The sequence below is a fragment of the Nerophis lumbriciformis genome, linkage group LG29, assembly GCF_033978685.3.
Source record: "Nerophis lumbriciformis linkage group LG29, RoL_Nlum_v2.1, whole genome shotgun sequence".
Classification (NCBI taxonomy): Eukaryota; Metazoa; Chordata; class Actinopteri; order Syngnathiformes; family Syngnathidae; genus Nerophis; species Nerophis lumbriciformis.
Window position 1 is genome coordinate 19,020,431 of NC_084576.2, and position 17,070 is coordinate 19,037,500.

General features: G+C 39.8%; 1 protein-coding gene across 3 annotated transcripts in view; it reads left to right on the plus strand.

The window, feature by feature from the left end:
• The first annotated feature begins 3,083 nt into the window (after window positions 1-3,083).
• Window positions 3,084-17,070, plus strand: part of slc7a10b (solute carrier family 7 member 10b) — a 25,741-nt gene continuing 11,754 nt past the window's right edge. For all 3 annotated transcript variants that reach the window (XM_061924359.2, XM_061924360.1, XM_061924361.1), the window contains exons 1-2: window positions 3,084-3,226; window positions 7,578-7,782. In XM_061924359.2, coding sequence (XP_061780343.1) covers window positions 3,115-3,226; window positions 7,578-7,782 — 317 coding nt within the window. In that variant the 5' untranslated portion in view covers window positions 3,084-3,114. The remainder of the gene's footprint in view (window positions 3,227-7,577; window positions 7,783-17,070) is intronic.

A 17,070-nucleotide genomic window follows, 5' to 3' on the forward strand; every position in this document is an offset into this window, starting at 1 on the left:
GAAATGAACATCCTCGTACAAACAAAAAATGTCAAAGAAAGTAAAGTAAGAGACAATACAAATAAATAATAGAAAATACATAAACAAAAATACAATAAAAAAAATGAAATCCTCTAATAAAGGCTTTAATTTAAGGACTTTTTTCCCCAATTTTTATTATTAAAATAAAATATTTAATCCAATAAAGCATTTGGGTTTCACTTTATTCTATTTATTATTCACTGTAATAAAAATGTAGTGTGCAACAAAATAATATGAATAATTATTTCTATATTGCTATCTTTTATATATGCCAGTCATCAAATATTTGAATGTACACAAATGATCATCAAAGGCAAATAAATGCACATTGTAATCACAGTTTCAACTTAAAAATAAAAACTGGACTTGGATTGTCTGAGTATATTTAGATTTTCTTTTTTTTTTTACATATTTGAACGGTCTATAGTATCCAGTTTTTTTGTTCCCCGACTTCTTGAAATGTTTGCATGTTACATTTCTTCTGGACACAACTGATGTTTATTTTTTATTTTTATTGTCTCATGCACAGGTGTCCAAAGGCTGACCCGTAGCACATTCTACAAATATTATTACAAGTAAAAACTTTTTTTTTAAAGTGGGAAAAAAGAGCATACATGTGAAATTTATGAGATGAGAAAAAGTTATATTATTGACTCTTATAACACAAAGCTGCCACACAGGGTGTTTTTTTTCTTCGCTCAAAAATGAATTATGAATCAAAATCAATTATATGAATTATAAACCTATCTATAATTCACATAAAATACTTAACTTTGAAATATTTTTTTCGGAGAAATATTGCATATTTTGTGTCTGCCATTAAAAAAAAACATTTTCTGTGACAAAAGAAGGCATGAAACAAAAAAATTATAAAAATGTTTTAACTTATAATCGACGGCTATATTTGGTCATTCTTGAAGAGATTTAAGCGTTGAAAGTAAAACAATAAAAAAAATAATATATGACTTTTTTAACACTTTTCAATCTGAGAATTTTAGTGGGATTTTTTTTCCAAAAATAATAATGAATCAAAATCAATGTTGTTATGAATTATTGAACTATTTCAGGGTTTAATTACTTTACATCAAATATTCACTTTTACATTTTTGGGGGAAAATGTTGCATATTTTGTGTTTTTGCCTTATATACAAACTCCAAAACCAGTGAAGTTGGCACATTGTGTAAATGGTAAATAAAAACAGAATACAATGATTTGCTAATCATTTTCAATCTATATTCAATTGAATAGACTGCAAAGACAAGATACTTAAGGTTCAAACTGGAAAACGTTGTTATTTTTTGCAAATATCAACTTATTTGGAATTTGATGCCTGCATCATGTTTTAAAAAAGCTGGCACAAGTGGCAAATGTATTATTTGGAACATCCCACAGGTGAACAGGTTAATTGGGAACAGATGGGTGCCATGATTGTGTATAAAAGCAGCTTCCATGAAATGCTCAGTCATTCACAAACAAGGATGGGGCAAGGGTCACCACTTTGTGAAAAAATGTGTGAGCAAATTGTCCAACAGTTTAAGAACACAATTTTTTAACCAGCTATTGCAAGGAATTTAGCGATTTCGCCATCTACGGTCTGTAACATCATCAAAAGTTTCAGAGAATCTGGAGAAATTACTGCACGTAAGCGGCTAAGCCCGTGACTTTCGGTACTGTATCAAAAAGCGACATCAGTGTGTAAAGGATATCACCACATGGGCTCAGGAACACTTCAGAAAACCACTGTCAGTAACTACAGTTCGTCGCTACATCTGTAAGTGCAAGTTAAAACTCTACTATGCAAAGCGAAAGCCATTTATCAACAACACCCAGAAACGCCGCCGGCTTTGCTAGGCCCGAGCTCATCTAAGATGGACTAATGCAAAGTGGAAAAGTGTTTTGTGGTCTGACGAGTCCACATTTCAAATTGTTTTTGGAAACTGTGGATGTCGTGTCCTCCGGAACAAAGAGGAAAAGAACCATCCGGATTGTTTTAGGTGCAAAGTTCAAAAGCCAGCATCTGTGATGGTATGGGGGTGTATTAGTGCCCAGGGTAACTTACACATTTGTGAAGGCACCATTAATGCTGAAAGGTACATACAGGTTTTGGAGCAACATATGTTGCCATCCAAGCAACGTTATCATGGACGCCCCTGCTTATTACAGCAAGACAATGCCAAGCCACGTGTTACAACAGCGTGGCTTCGTAGTAAAAGAATGTGGGTACTAGACTGGCCTGCCTGTAGTCCAGACCTGTCTCCCATTGAAAATGTGTGGCGCAATATGAAGCCTAAAATAGGACAACAGAGACCCCGGACTGTTGAACAACTTAAGCTGTACATCAAGCAAGAATGGGAAATAATTCCACATGAAAATCTTCAAAAATTGGTCTCCTCAGTTCCCAAACGTTTACTGAGTGTTGTTAAAAGGAAAGGCAATTTAACTCAGGGGTAAAAATTCCCCTGTGACAACTTGTTTGCAGTGTGTTGCTGCCATTAAATTCTAAGTTAATGATTATTTGCAAAAAAAAAATAATTAGTTTCTCAGTTCGCACAATAAATATCTTGTATTTGCAGTTTATTCAATTGAATATAAGTTGAAAAGGATTTGCAAATCATTTTATTCTGTTTTTATTTACGAATTAGACAATGTGCCAACTTCACTGGTTTTGGGTTTTGTATATATATATTTTTTACTTTAATGGACAGTAAGTTGAACTAGAAGGAAAAAACTTAATATATGACTTATTTTTAAAATTTTTATGACTTGAGGAGAGTTTGGTTAAACAAACTGGTGGTTAAACAAAATCTATCTGTTATACTGTTTTTAAAAATGGAAAACATCAAAAAGGCACCAGCATGCTTTTTTCCAGTGCAAAAGTTTGGACACCCGTGGTCTAACGTGTTAAAATCTCCTCTCCCCGGGGTGTTCCTGAACGCCTCACGGTGACTCGCGCCTATTTAACATTCAAGCCTGGACAGCCGCAGGTTGTTGCGCAAGCGCAGCCCATTGAGAGTGCATGAATGCGGAGAGGGGAGAGCACTGGGAGTACTGGGGAAGAGGACTGGGACTGTGCGGACCCCGGGAAGGCGGACATGGACGGTCAGACGTGTTCCAGGCCGTGCCATGAGGGGAAGACCAAGGTCCCGGACCGGGTGACCCTGAAGAAGGAGATTGGGCTACTGAGCGCGTGCACCATCATCATAGGTGACGAACAACACGTTGAATGTAGATTTACACTAACAATGGAGGCCGCATTGTATTTTTTAATTGTGTTAACAGAATTAAGCCACAAATATGCACTAATATGTTCTTAGAAATATATTCAAAGACACAACCAGCCGCCATGAAAAAAAACAGTTAATGTTAATGTAACAGTTATGATTCTTAATAATGTACTAAAGTGGGGTGTATAGCCTGGTTATGATAACATACATGTAGACATACATCTAGAGCAGGGGTTCTTTACCTTGTTGACCTCCGGGTCCAACTTTTTTACTACAGAGAGGCCTGGGGCCCGCTCAAATATTATGAAAGATTATTATTTATCTAACACATAAACCTGAGGCTTAGGTCAGGCTGATTAGATAAAAGGTACTAACCAAATATACTGCATAAGAAGGGATTAATAAATACCTGCCAAAAAATACAATTATGTTGTGCTGAAACAAATAAATTAAATTATTAATGATGATATTAAACAAGCTGTGACTAAAATTTAAGTGTAAATGAAACTACAGCTTCGCCACTTTAGTCGTAATTTTTGCGCTTAAGAAACTTCGCTATGACTTTAGCTCCAGACTTCTTCTGTCTGTACGTTATTGTCATTATTGCTACAAGTGGAGGAAAAGTGTATTACAACTGAGAAACAGATACTTTTTGGTGGCCCTCTAGAGGGCGCTCGCGGCCTAACAATAAACCCCGGCCCTATAGGTAAGAAACCCTGATCTATAATACATTTGACCTTTCAACTTCAATCCCTCGGCCTTACGGACTTTCAACTAAGGCAGGGCGAAAAGGCTGAAATGTGTTTTATGTCGGTCGATATCGATAATTATAAGAGATGTCCGATAATATCGGCCTGCCGATATTATCGTCCGATAAATGCGTTAAAATGTAATATCGGAAATTATCGGTATCGTTTTTTTTATTATCGGTATCGTTTTTTTGTTTGTTTTTTTTTTATTGTTTTTTTTTAATATTTTTTAATTAAATCAACATAAAAAACAAAAGATACACTTACAATTAGTGCACCAACCTAAAAAACCTTCCTCCCCCATTTACACTCATTCACGGTCATTCACACAAAAGGGTTGTTTCTTTCTGTTATTAATATTCTGGTTCCTACATTATATATCAATATATATCAATACAATCTGCAAGGGATACAGTCCATAAGCACACATGATTGTGCGTGCTGCTGGTCCACTAATAGTACTAACCTTTAACAGTTAATTTTATTAATTTTCATTAATTACTAGTTTCTATGTAACTGTTTTTATATTGTTTTACTTTCTTTTTTTTTCAAGAAAATGTTTTTAATTTATTTATCTTATTTTATTTTATTAATTTTTTTTAAAAGTACCTTATCTTCACCATACCTGGTTGTCCAAATTCGGCATAACAATGTGTTAATTCCACGACTGTATATGTCGGTTGATATCGGTATCGGTAATTAAAGAGTTGGACAATATCGGAATATCGGATATCGGCAAAAAGCCATTATCGGACATCCCTAATAATTATTGATATTTTTACAACCTATGGAAAATAAGGACAAGGGAAAAAATATATAAAATGTAAACTTTTTTTTTTTTTTAAATCTAACTTTCCTCTGATTATCCTTTCTTCTTCTTCTTATGGTGGGGCACTCAACATTAAAAGTGCATAACTACCACCTACTGTATTGGAGTGTGAACCACAGTTCCCTCCCTCCTCACTCCCTCACATACACACAGCACATACAGTATATACTGTACCTTTTTATACTAAATTATATTCAATAAACCTGTCTCTTCTAGAAATTTCAGTAAAATGTTCTGGTTGCTGCTTACTAGCCCTTGGAGAGTAGTTTCCCTCTGTCCATGTTTTTTGAATGTCCTAATTTAATGCGTGATGTGATTGTGCTCCCCCTTACAGTTCTTCCCGCTCCTACTGTGTTCTGCATTGCATACAAGTGTTTTCCTGTTGTACTCATTATGATCTTTTCATCGACCAAGAAAGGAAAGGAAATGTCAACACAAGCATGGAAAACACTCAAAACAATGTAAACAAAATAGTACATTCACATTGAACACTTAATTAACAATAAGCTCTTAAAATGAAAGTGAAAAAATAAGGAATATGTAACAAATGTTTAATAAAGTGTAAGAAAGTAGTGCAAAGTGTGAAAATGCAAACATAGAGAAACCTGAGAAGAACATTTGTTTTGCAGGTTTAGTGCCAGGAAGTTACAGCTGTGCTCTAAAGGGTAAGGTAGTCCAGGTTGTGGTCCATACTGTCGAAGTGACTTTTCCTGTTTTATCCACAATTTCTTCATTTTAATCAGCCGCGAGACAACTGATATCAATTTTGACAATATTGATATCGTTTTATTCTTTCCTGCTTCCAGACTCTTTTTTTTTTTTTTTTGTCACGTGCTGCTATAAGCGGCGGCCAAGCGAGGTTAGGGGGTCATGTCCCGGCTGTCCAGAGCGGCCCACGGATGTCCGCTTACGTAACGGCAGTCTGTGCCACTTGGATGCCTGCCGCTCCACGACTGAACTGGTCGTATGTTAGCGTTTACTGGTGGCGGCGGCAGGTGGGAGTGGCCAGGCGCTATAACTCACTCGCTCATATGGGGGTCTTTGTGTGTGTGTGTGTGTGTGTGTGTGCGTGTGTGTGTGTGTGTGTGTGTGTGTGTGTGTGTGTGTGTGTGTTGTGATTAGGGGGCATTCCAGCAGCTGATCTGTCCAATGACCATACTTGCCAACCTTGAGACCTCCGATTTCGGGAGGTGTGTTGGGGGGGGCGGGTTTGGGGGCGGAGGTGGGGCGGGGCGTGGTTGGGGGGGCGTGGTTAAGAGGGGAGAAGTATATTTACAGCTAGAATTCACCAAGTCAAGTATTTCATATATATATATATATATATATATATATATATATATATATATATATATATATATATATATATATATACACATATAAGACTGCGATGAGGAAGCGACTTGTCCAGGGTGTACCCCGCCTTCCGCCCGATTGTAGCTGAGATAGGCTCCAGCGCCCCCCGCGACCCCAAAAGGGAATACGCGGTAGTAAATGGATGGATGGATGGATATATATAAGAAATACTTGACTTTCAGTGAATTCTAGCTATATATATATATATATATATATATATATATTTATTTTATTATATATATATATATATATATATATATATATATATATATATATATATATATATATATATATATATATATATATTGTGTGTATATGTGTAAATAAATGAACACTGAAATTCAAGTCTTTCTCTTATATATATATATATATTTATATATATATATATATATATATATATATATATATATATATATATATATATATATATATATATATATATATATATATCCATCCATCCATCCATTTTCTACCGCTTATTCTCTTTGAGGTCGCGGGGGGCGCTGGAGCCTATCTCAGCTACAATCGGGCGGAAGGCGGGGTACACCCTGGACAAGTCGCCACCTCATCGCAGGGCCAACACAGATAGACAGACAAGATTCACACTCACATTCACACACTAGGGCCAATTTTAGTGTTGCCAATCAACCTATCCCCAGGTGCATGTCTCATATATATATATATATATATATATATATATATATATATATATATATATGAGAAAGACTTGAATTTCAGTGTTCATTTATTTACACTTATACACACACATAACACTCATCTACTCATTGTTGAGTTAAGGGTTGAATTGTCCATCCTTGTTCTATTCTCTGTCACTATTTTTCTAACCATGGTGAACACCCTCTCTGATGATGCATTCTGCTTCGTCTCCTTGTTGTGTGCGCAGTTGTTCACTGCACTCTCTAAAAGCAGTAGATGTTATTGTCACATATGCATGTACAGTAGATGGCAGTATTGTCATGTTTAAGAGTGTCACAACATTGCTGTTTACGGCAGACGAACTGCTTTACGGTAGACGAAAACGTGACTGCTGTTGTTGTGTGTTGTTACCGCGCTGGGAGGACGTTAATGAAACTGCCTAACAATAAACCCACATAAGAAACCAAGAACTCGCCCTCGATCATTCTACAGTTATAACGTCATTGGGCAGGCACACTGTTTATATTGCGGGAAAGCGGACGTGAAAACAGGCTGTCGACACGTCACTCAGGTCCGCCTGAATTTCGGGAGATTTTCGGGAGAAAATTTGTCCCGGGAGGTTTTCGGGAGAGGCCCTGAATTTCGGGAGTCTCCCGGAAAATCCGGGAGGGTTGGCAAGTATGCCAATGACTCAAAATCAAGATAACTTTTAGACAGTGATCCTTCCTCTTCCTCCTCCTCAGGGAACATCATCGGCTCGGGCATCTTCATCTCTCCCAAAGGTGTCCTGGAGCATTCGGGCTCGGTGGGCCTGGCGCTCCTCGTCTGGCTGCTGGGAGGATGCATCGCCGCCCTGGGCTCCTTATGCTACGCCGAACTGGGCGTGACCATCCCCAAGTCGGGCGGCGACTACGCCTACGTCACAGAAATATTCGGCGGTCTCATGGGGTGAGTCAGGAAGTTATTGCTACGGTTTACTCAAAGGTCTGTTGTGCCTCTGGCCTTCCCGGGCTGAAGAGCGGCCTGGGTGTGTGAAGAGATCAAGGAAGACGCCGGTGATGATCGTTGAACAATCATTACTTTATTGACGAGCGAGCAAAACAACAGGTCCTACAGTATGAATAGCTGTGGGGAGAACCTTGTGTGTGACCCAACACCAGAGGTGGGTAGTAACGCGCTACATTTACTCCGTTACATCTACTTGAGTAACTTTTGGGATAAATTGTACTTCTAAGAGTAGTTTTAATGCAACATACTTTTACTTTTACTTGAGTATATTTATAGAGAAGAAACGCTACTTTTACTCCGCTCCTTTATCTACATTCAGCTCGCTACTCGCTACTGATTTTTATCGATCTGTTAATGCACGCTTTGTTTGTTTTGGTTTGTCAGACAGACCTTCAAAGTAGGATATATCGCGTGCCTGCGTTTCACCAAACAAATGCAGTCACTGGTGACGTTTGACTCCGTTTCACCAATCAAACACAGCCAGTCGGTCACGTGTTTAACAAGCTTAAGCTTACATGAACTCAACGTCAAATTTCAGGAAGCACATGGCGGTAAGTAACGTTAGTAGATATTTTGACTGTCACTGTAGGCTGATGTTAGCTTCCCTGCTATGAATCACTGTCAAATGTACATCGTGTGGGGACATTTATTAACGCACTGCAGCCTCATAGACAGACAGAGACACACACACTCACACGCACAGTCGCACACACACTCACGCATGCATAGAAACACCAATCAGAAGTGCACAGTGTGTTCCCAGGTGCAGCCCACACCTATCAGTTTATGGTTTGCGTAAAGGCTAACTTGTTATTTTCCTTTGTAATCTCTGCCTCCTGAGCATATGGTGCTGTTAAGTTATTGTGGCTCAATTTGCCTTAATTTTTTTATGTTAATGTATTATTATTTAATATATATTATTGTTTTAGTTGCTTAAGAGATATTCCTGGCTCTGAATTTGCTCATTGCTATTTTTATGTTTTTGTGCATTATTTGTTGCCGTCATCATTAAACGAACAGGTTACTCATCAGTTATTCAGTACTTGAGTAGTTTTTTCACAACATACTTTTTACTTTTACTCAAGTAAATATTTGGGTGACTACTCCTTACTTTTACTTGAGTAATAAATCTCTAAAGTAACAGTACTCTAACTTGAGTACAATGTCTGGCTACTCTACCCACCTCTGCCCAACACCCATCTTTAGAGCCCCATTGCTGCCCACCCCTTAGTTGCGTCAACTTCTTAGTCTTAGAATTCTTGCCTACTGTACTTGTCTGGCTCGTGACCATGGCTTCCCTATATGTCCTGCCAGCGATAAAGTTAGGGTTACCGGGTCGAGACACAAGTTACCTACTTCTGACATCAATGCCGGCCTGAGTTAGGATCCTGAGTACCTCAATATGGCTCCGGGCCCCTTGGGGCGTCTCTCCTCACATCTCACAGAGACATGGCGCCATCTAGTCTGGGTGCAATCATGATGTACACCTATTTAATAAGTGTCACCACCAAGCAACTATGGGGCATTAAACTGGATGTTCGCCGACACACAACAATTTAAAGACATGTGATTTCACCTGGTAAAAGATACTACATGTCCAATTATATCATATCAAGGGTTGCAACGATTACCAGTGATAAACCATGATGAATCAGCATTGCCGTTTTAAGTTTTGATTATTCTAAAACTGTTGCTTAATTACATCTTACTTTGAAAAACTTGTGCTGGAGAAGCAGCTAGTACTCTATTGTTTTTCTCAATTACTAATTCTATCGGATAGAAATGACTCGTCTCCGAAGAATTAGCGTGGCGTTCAGGCTTGTCTCGTACGTGCACAACAAATTAAATTTAAATAACATTTTTAAAAAGACGTTTGTCAGGTTCAAACACTGATGACATCTATTAAACAGACAAAGAAGCAAGGAATTAAACAGAGACATAATTAAATTTGGCTAAATGAGGAGAAACGCGTAGACCTGTACCCTAGTCAGTGCCAGCCCAAGCCTCCATGGGGCCCTAAGCAAAATTTGATTTTGGGGCCCTCTATTTCTGCCAATAATATTGATTGTTGATCATTCACACACCTACTATAAACTCATTGCGGCTCTGGCAGTGTTGCTTACATTATCCTATTGTCAGCCTGGAATGTCTTTACAAATGACATGTCATTTATAAAGATATGGGGGTGGCCCAGTTAAGAACATAATTAATACCAATGAATGAACGAATGATGTCCAGAGTGCCACATATGGTTCCTAATCTTAAAATGTAGAAAACATTCAGCTACAAGAGTGGCCTGGGGTTGAACAGTCCAAGTGATAAAGCTTTGTATTTACAGTAAAAGTGTCATCTTGTCTCATCAGTCTTGTACATATTAGTCTTTAATTACTAGTTTATATTTTTAGTTAATTGTTCATATTTAATGTTTACTTTGTACAAAGAGAGCGCAGTCTACTGAAGTTAAATTCATCAATAGTTTTCCCCTTTGAAAGACGCAAGGCAAATTCCTTCAATTTCACCATGTTGCTACAATGATCTTCACTGTTTTCATGCTGTTTCAGCAGTGCACCTATGTTGACCCAATCCCGCTGTCCCTCGGCTGCCAGTTTTAAGGACTTTTTGGAAAATAATTTGCAGCAAAAGCAATAGACTGCATCTTTACTTCTTGAATAAGTCAGCCAGCTACGCTTGACTTTTTCCCCATTGACAAGCTGTCTGTAGGTATAATGATAATGAAAACTTCGGCCATCATGCCGTTTGGGGAATGAAAAGTTCTCCTTAACAGACAGTGGTCCTCTGATCACCTGCTCAGTCCTGTCTGAATCTGAGAGGAAAGAAGGCCACTCAGCTGGGTCAACTGGCGGACAATGACTAAAAAAGAAGGACCTATAAGGTCATTAAATTGCACTGTTGGACATAATTATTAATCTCAGAATGTTCTGCAGTACAATGAGCTATTATAAAGGGTGTTTTGCAGTTAACTTACTAGATAAATCAGCTGTGGTTTCAGACATGGAGGGGACAGTGGGCACAGAGGATGGAGGTGTGTGAGAGAGCACTGTAGAGGATGGAGATGGACCTAAAATGAAATACATACATATAGGCACACATATTAATGAGATACTTTGACTATATTAATTTCCCTTCAGGTGTAATGTTTATACTAAGAAATTAAATGTACACTGTATGGTGACAGTCTTTTCCTCACCTGATTCATCACTCACAGTTGAGCCTGAGGATGTGGACTGGCTCTGGGCTGATTCTGTGCCTCCAAAGTATTTTAACATAATCCTGGGGACGTTTCACATAACTTATGAGTTGATGTAAAAAATAATGTTTATTTTACTCACATAAATTACCGTGCTCTGCTGCAAACAATTTGTGCAAACAACATATCTCACTAGTAACCTGATGCTAAAAACATATTGCTAGCACCGCGCTAGCTAGCTAGCGTCACCTAGCTAAAGCTAATTACAGCTACAAATCTCTTTGATAAACTTTTTATTACCAAGTCATGCAAACATACCTTTATCATGGCATTTTTTCTCCTCTTCCACTTTCTTCTTCTTCCTTTTTTTCTGCACCTTCCTTTTTTTGCCTCTATCTGCGCTTTTGATGCCCAGTGCGCACTGGCATTGCACGGCAGGCGGCAAACGTCACAGGTGCAGCAGAGGCAGCTTTACATTTAAAGAGAGGCAGGAGGAATCACTAGGCCTAGATCAGCAGCAGCACTCTGTTGACCTAAAATTGTGTTTTTGTACAATAATATATCTTTGATCATTTAGAAATCATCAGTCAGACTCGTACATGCAAAAAATAAAAAATAATAATTTTTTGTTAATTGCTTTTGGGGGCCCCCTGTTGGCCGCGGGGCCCTAAGCAAGCGCTTAGTACGCTTATGCCTTGGGCCGGCTCTGACCCTAGTACAGTGTCCCACCACGCTCTGACGAAAGATTGTACGCATCCTCTTTTATTTGGACTTTCCCTGATTACATGGCAACAGCTGTTTATAAAGGAAGGGGGGTCGTAAACAGCCGTCGCCTTTGGTTACAAAACAATTCAAAGAAAAGGTGCCTGGAGGGGGATCAGGTCCTGCTTCCTCTGCGCTTTGTAGATCTCGGGTCAAGACAAAATCGTCCTGTGGATTACGATACATCAAAGAATCCGACACCTTCTTGTCGCTTCCCATCCTACACAGTGGAGTTTTACAAGCCTTTTGATTGGTAAGATCAAAGACAGCTTTTGTCTGCTTGCCGGGAACTTATGAAAATTTTGTGATAACTTAAATATAATTATTCTTAGGTCATCTCCATGCAAGTAGAAGGAGATGTTATGACCTTTAACATGTTTTGAAAAAGTTTCATTGTAATTATGATACCAAAATAATACATTGCCAGAATACTTTTGAAATGAGAATTGTGTTGAATCGAGTATCGATTCTGAATCAAATCATCACCCCAGGGGTCGGAATCGAATTGTTAAGTACCCAAAGAGCAGACCGAGAAAAGCAACTAACAATTGTTGTTAGCTAGCCAAATCGCTATTATTAGCAAACAGCACACAAAGCTAATGTATGTGTGTTACATAAGACCCAGTTTACACCATTGTGTACTAAAAGCCTTAAAAGGTTGGGATATAATTCTCAAAATACATCGGAAATTTAGCAACCTCTACACATCAGCGTAAAAGTTGCAAACAGCCCCTTTAATGGGGGGGGCAATACAATGCGTTGTACCATGAAAATAAATTATAACTTGCTTATTTCTCAATCGTTTTCATTCAGTTTACTTTATTGTCAACGAAAACATGTACATCATATTTTATTTTAAAAACACACATATATATATATATATATATATATCTTATTGTTGAAAGATTAATCCCAGTGTTCTTTTTTCTACCGTAGTGTTTTTTGCAACTGTAATGTTGGAAGTTAACTTTACCCAATCACTATTGTTGGGTAACAACAAACATACTGTAACTAATGCGTGTGCTTGTGTGTTACGTGGGATACAGTTCATGTGCTCAAACCAAGACAAAGGCGGGATATGTATTGCCAGAAATTATTTGCAACCCGAAAAAATATTTTTCAAGAAGAAATGGATGTGAAATTAAAACAAAAATTATTTAAAAAAAAGTTATATATATATATATATATATATATATATATATATATATATATATATATATATACACACACACAGTATATATATCTCTGAGATGTCACCTTATCATGGTAGAGGAGTTCGTGTGTTCCAATGATCCTAGGAGCTATGTTGTTTGGGGGCTTCTATGCCCCCTGGTAGGGTCTCCCAAGACAAACAGGTCCTAAGTGAGCAGCTCCAAGATATATGAAAAAGAAAAAACAAGAACTCATAGATTTCCCTCGCCCGGACGTAGGTAACTGGGATCTCCCTCTGGAGCTAGGCCCGAAGGTGGGGCTCAAAGGCCAGCACCTGGTGGCTGAACCTGTCCCCATGGGGCCCGGCCGATCACAGCCTGAAGGGTCATCGTAGGTCCTCCCTCCAATACTCATAGGAGGGGGCATAGAGGTCGGGTGCAATGTGAGCTGGGGGCGGAAGCCAAAGACAGGGCCCTTGGAGGTCCAATCCTCGGTTACAGAAGCTGGCTCTTGGGCCGTGGAACGTCACCTCGCTGGGGGGGAAGGAGCCTAAGCTGGTGCGCGAGGTGGAGAAATTCTGGCTGGATCTATTCGGACTCACTTCAAGGGCTCTGGAACCAGTCCTCTCAAGAGGGGCTGGACTCTCTTCCACTCTGGCGTTGCTGGAGGCGGCGGGCTGGGGTGGCAATACTTGTTGCCTCACGGCTCAGAGCCTGTACGTTGGAGTTTAACCCAGTAGACGATAGGGTAGCTTCCCTCCGCCTTCGGGTGGGGGAACAGGTCCTGACTGTTGTTTGCGCCTGTTGCACCAAACAGTACTTTTTGGGTTCCCTTGAGGGAATACTGGAGAGTGTTTCCTTAGGTGATTCCCTTGTTCTGCTGGGGAACTTCAACGCTCACATTGGCAACGACAGTGAAACCTGGAGAGGCGTGATTCTGAGGAACGGCCGCCCGGATATGAACTCGAGTGGTGTTTTTATTAGACTTTTGTGCCTGTCACAGATTATTCATAACGAACACCATAAAGAGCATTGAACATGTCACGAGGGAGGCGCTGGACATTGAGTCTGAGTGGACCATGTTCCGTACCTCTAATGTCGAGGCGGCCAATCGGAGCTCTAGTTGAAGGAGGTTGGTGCCTGTCGTGGCGGTACTCCCAGAAACTGCTGGTGAGATAGGGATGCCGTCAAGCTGAAGAAGGAGCCTGATCGGGCCCTTTCGGCTCATGCGACCCCGAAGGCAGCGAACATATACTGGCAAGCCAAGTGCTGCGCATGGGAAGAGTTCGGAGAAGCCATGGAAAACGACTTCCAGACGGCTTCGAAGCGATTCTGGACCCCCATCCATTGCCTAAGGAGCAGGAAGCAGTGCACTGTCAACACTGTGTATGGTGGAGAGGATGTGCTGCTGACCTCAACTAAGGATGTTTTGGATCGGTGGAAGGAATACGTCAAATACCTCCTCAATCTCACATACACGTCTTCAAATGAGGAAGCAGTGCCTGGGGAATATGTGGAGGGCTCTCCCATTTCTGGGGATGAAGTTGCCAAGGTAGCTAAAAAACTCCTCGGGGGCAGGGCCCCCGGAGGTGAGCGATATCCACCCCGAGTTCCTTAAGGCCTGGGTTGCTGTGGGGTTGTCTTGGTTGACAAGACTCTGCAACATTGTGTGGACAAACAGTTTACATATGGTTCGTGGACTTGGAGAAGGCATTCAACCGTGTTCCTCAGGAAGTCCTGTTGGGAGTACTCAGAGAGTATGGGGTCCGCTCCCTGTATGATCGCTGCCAGATAAGTGGTGGGGCCCGTTTCCACTGGGGGTTGGACTCCGCCAGGTCTGCCCTTTGTCACTGATTCTGTTCATAACTTTTTTGGACAGACTTTTTAGGCTTAGTCAGGGAGTGGAGGGAATCCGGTTTGGTGGCTGTAAGATTAGGTCTCTGCTTTTTGTACATGATGTGGTCCTGATGGCTTCATTTGGCCAGGATCTTCAGGTCCCACTGGATCGGATCGCAGCAGAGTGTAAAAAGAATGAGATGAAAATCAGCACCTCCAAGTCCGAGTTCATGGTTCTCGCCCGAAAAAGGGTGGAGTGCTGTCTCCGGGTTGGGGAGAAGATCTTGCCCCAAGTGGAAGAGTTCAAGTACCTTGGAGTCTTGTTCACGAGTGAGTGAAGAGTGGATCATGAGATCGACGACAGGCAGATCGGTGCAGCGTCTGCACTGATGCAGACACTATATCGATCCGTCGTGGTGAAAAAGGCACTGAGCCAAAAGGCAAAGCTTTCAATTTACCGGTTAGTCTACGTTCCCATCCTCACCTATGATCATGATCTTTGGGTTATGACCGAAAGGACAAGATCACGGGGACAGGCGGCCGAAATGAGTTTCCTCCACCGGGTGGCGGGGCTCTCCCTTAGAGATAGGGAGAGAAGCTCTGTCATCCGGGAGGAGCTCAAAGTAAAGCCGCTGCTCCTCCACATCAAGAGGAGCCAGATGAAGTGGTTCGGGCTTCTGGTCAGGATGCCACCCGAACGCCTCCCTCTGGAGGTGTTAAGGGCGTGTCCGACCAGTAGGAGGCCACACGGAAGAACCAGGACACATCAATCAATCAATCAATGTTTATTTATATAGCCCTAAATCACAAGTGTCTCAAAGGGCTGCACAAGCCACAACGACATCCTCGGTACAGAGCCCACATAAGGGCAAGGAAAAACTCACCCCAGTGGGACGTCGATGCGAATGACTATGAGAAACCTTGGAGAGGACCGCATATGTGGGTAACCCCCCCCCTCTAGGGGAGACCGAATGCAATGGATGTCAAGTGGGTCTGACATAATATTGTGAGAGTACAGTCCATAGTGGATCCAACATAATAGTAACATGGGGAGACTATGTTTCCTGGCTGGCCTGGGAACACCTCGGGAGCCCCCAGGAGGAGCTGGACGAAGTGGCTGGGCTTCCCTGCTTAGGCTGCTGCCCCCGCGACCCGACCTCAGATAAGCAGAAGATTAATGGATGGATGGATGGATATATATATATTTATATATATCCAGTATATCTCTCTATATACTGTATATACATACATACATTGTACATATATATTTACATATACATATATACATACATATATACACATATTACACACATACAGTATATATACTTATATATATACACACACATATATATATATATATATATATATATATATATATATATATATATATATATACACGTTAGGTCAGAAAAAACACAGAGGCTATATCATCCATCCATTTTCTACTGCTTGTCCCTTTCGGAGTCGCAGGGGGTGCTAGAGCCCATCTCAGCTGCATATATATATATATATAAAATATATATGTATTAATATATATATATATATAAAAAATATATATATATATAAAAATATATATACATATAAATATATATATATATATGTATATATATATATATATATATATATATATATATATATATATATATATATATATATATATATATATATATATATATACCCCCGCGACCCCAAAAAAGGGACAAGCGGTAGAAAATGGATGGATATATATATATATATATATATATATATATATATATATATATATATATATATATATATATATATATATATATATATATATATATATATATATATATATTTATTTATTTTTACCTTGCTGTCTGCAAATATTTGTGACATGCAACCGACAATTGGAGACAAAGGCAGAGACACAAGGCGGGAAGGAAGTTGTGGCAGAGAGAGCCGCAAGTTCCAAGGTTAGCGTCCTTAGCTTTAACAGGGACGTCATGCTAGGTTTGCCTATTTGCCAAAGAAAAACTGAATGATCAAACTTACAACTCCAACGGTGCACCCGGTAAGCTTTCACGGCGCCTCACTTCTTCCACATTTTGTTATGTTACGGCCTTATTTCAAAATTAAAAAAATTAATGTTTCGTCCTCAAAATTCTCCACACAATACCCCACAATGACAATGTGAAAAAGTTTGTTTTTTTTAAATTGCAAATTTACTAAAAATAAAAAATCCCATGTACTTATTAAGCCTTTGCATAAGCTTGGCACACCTATCTTTGCCCATTCCGAGGACGGTCG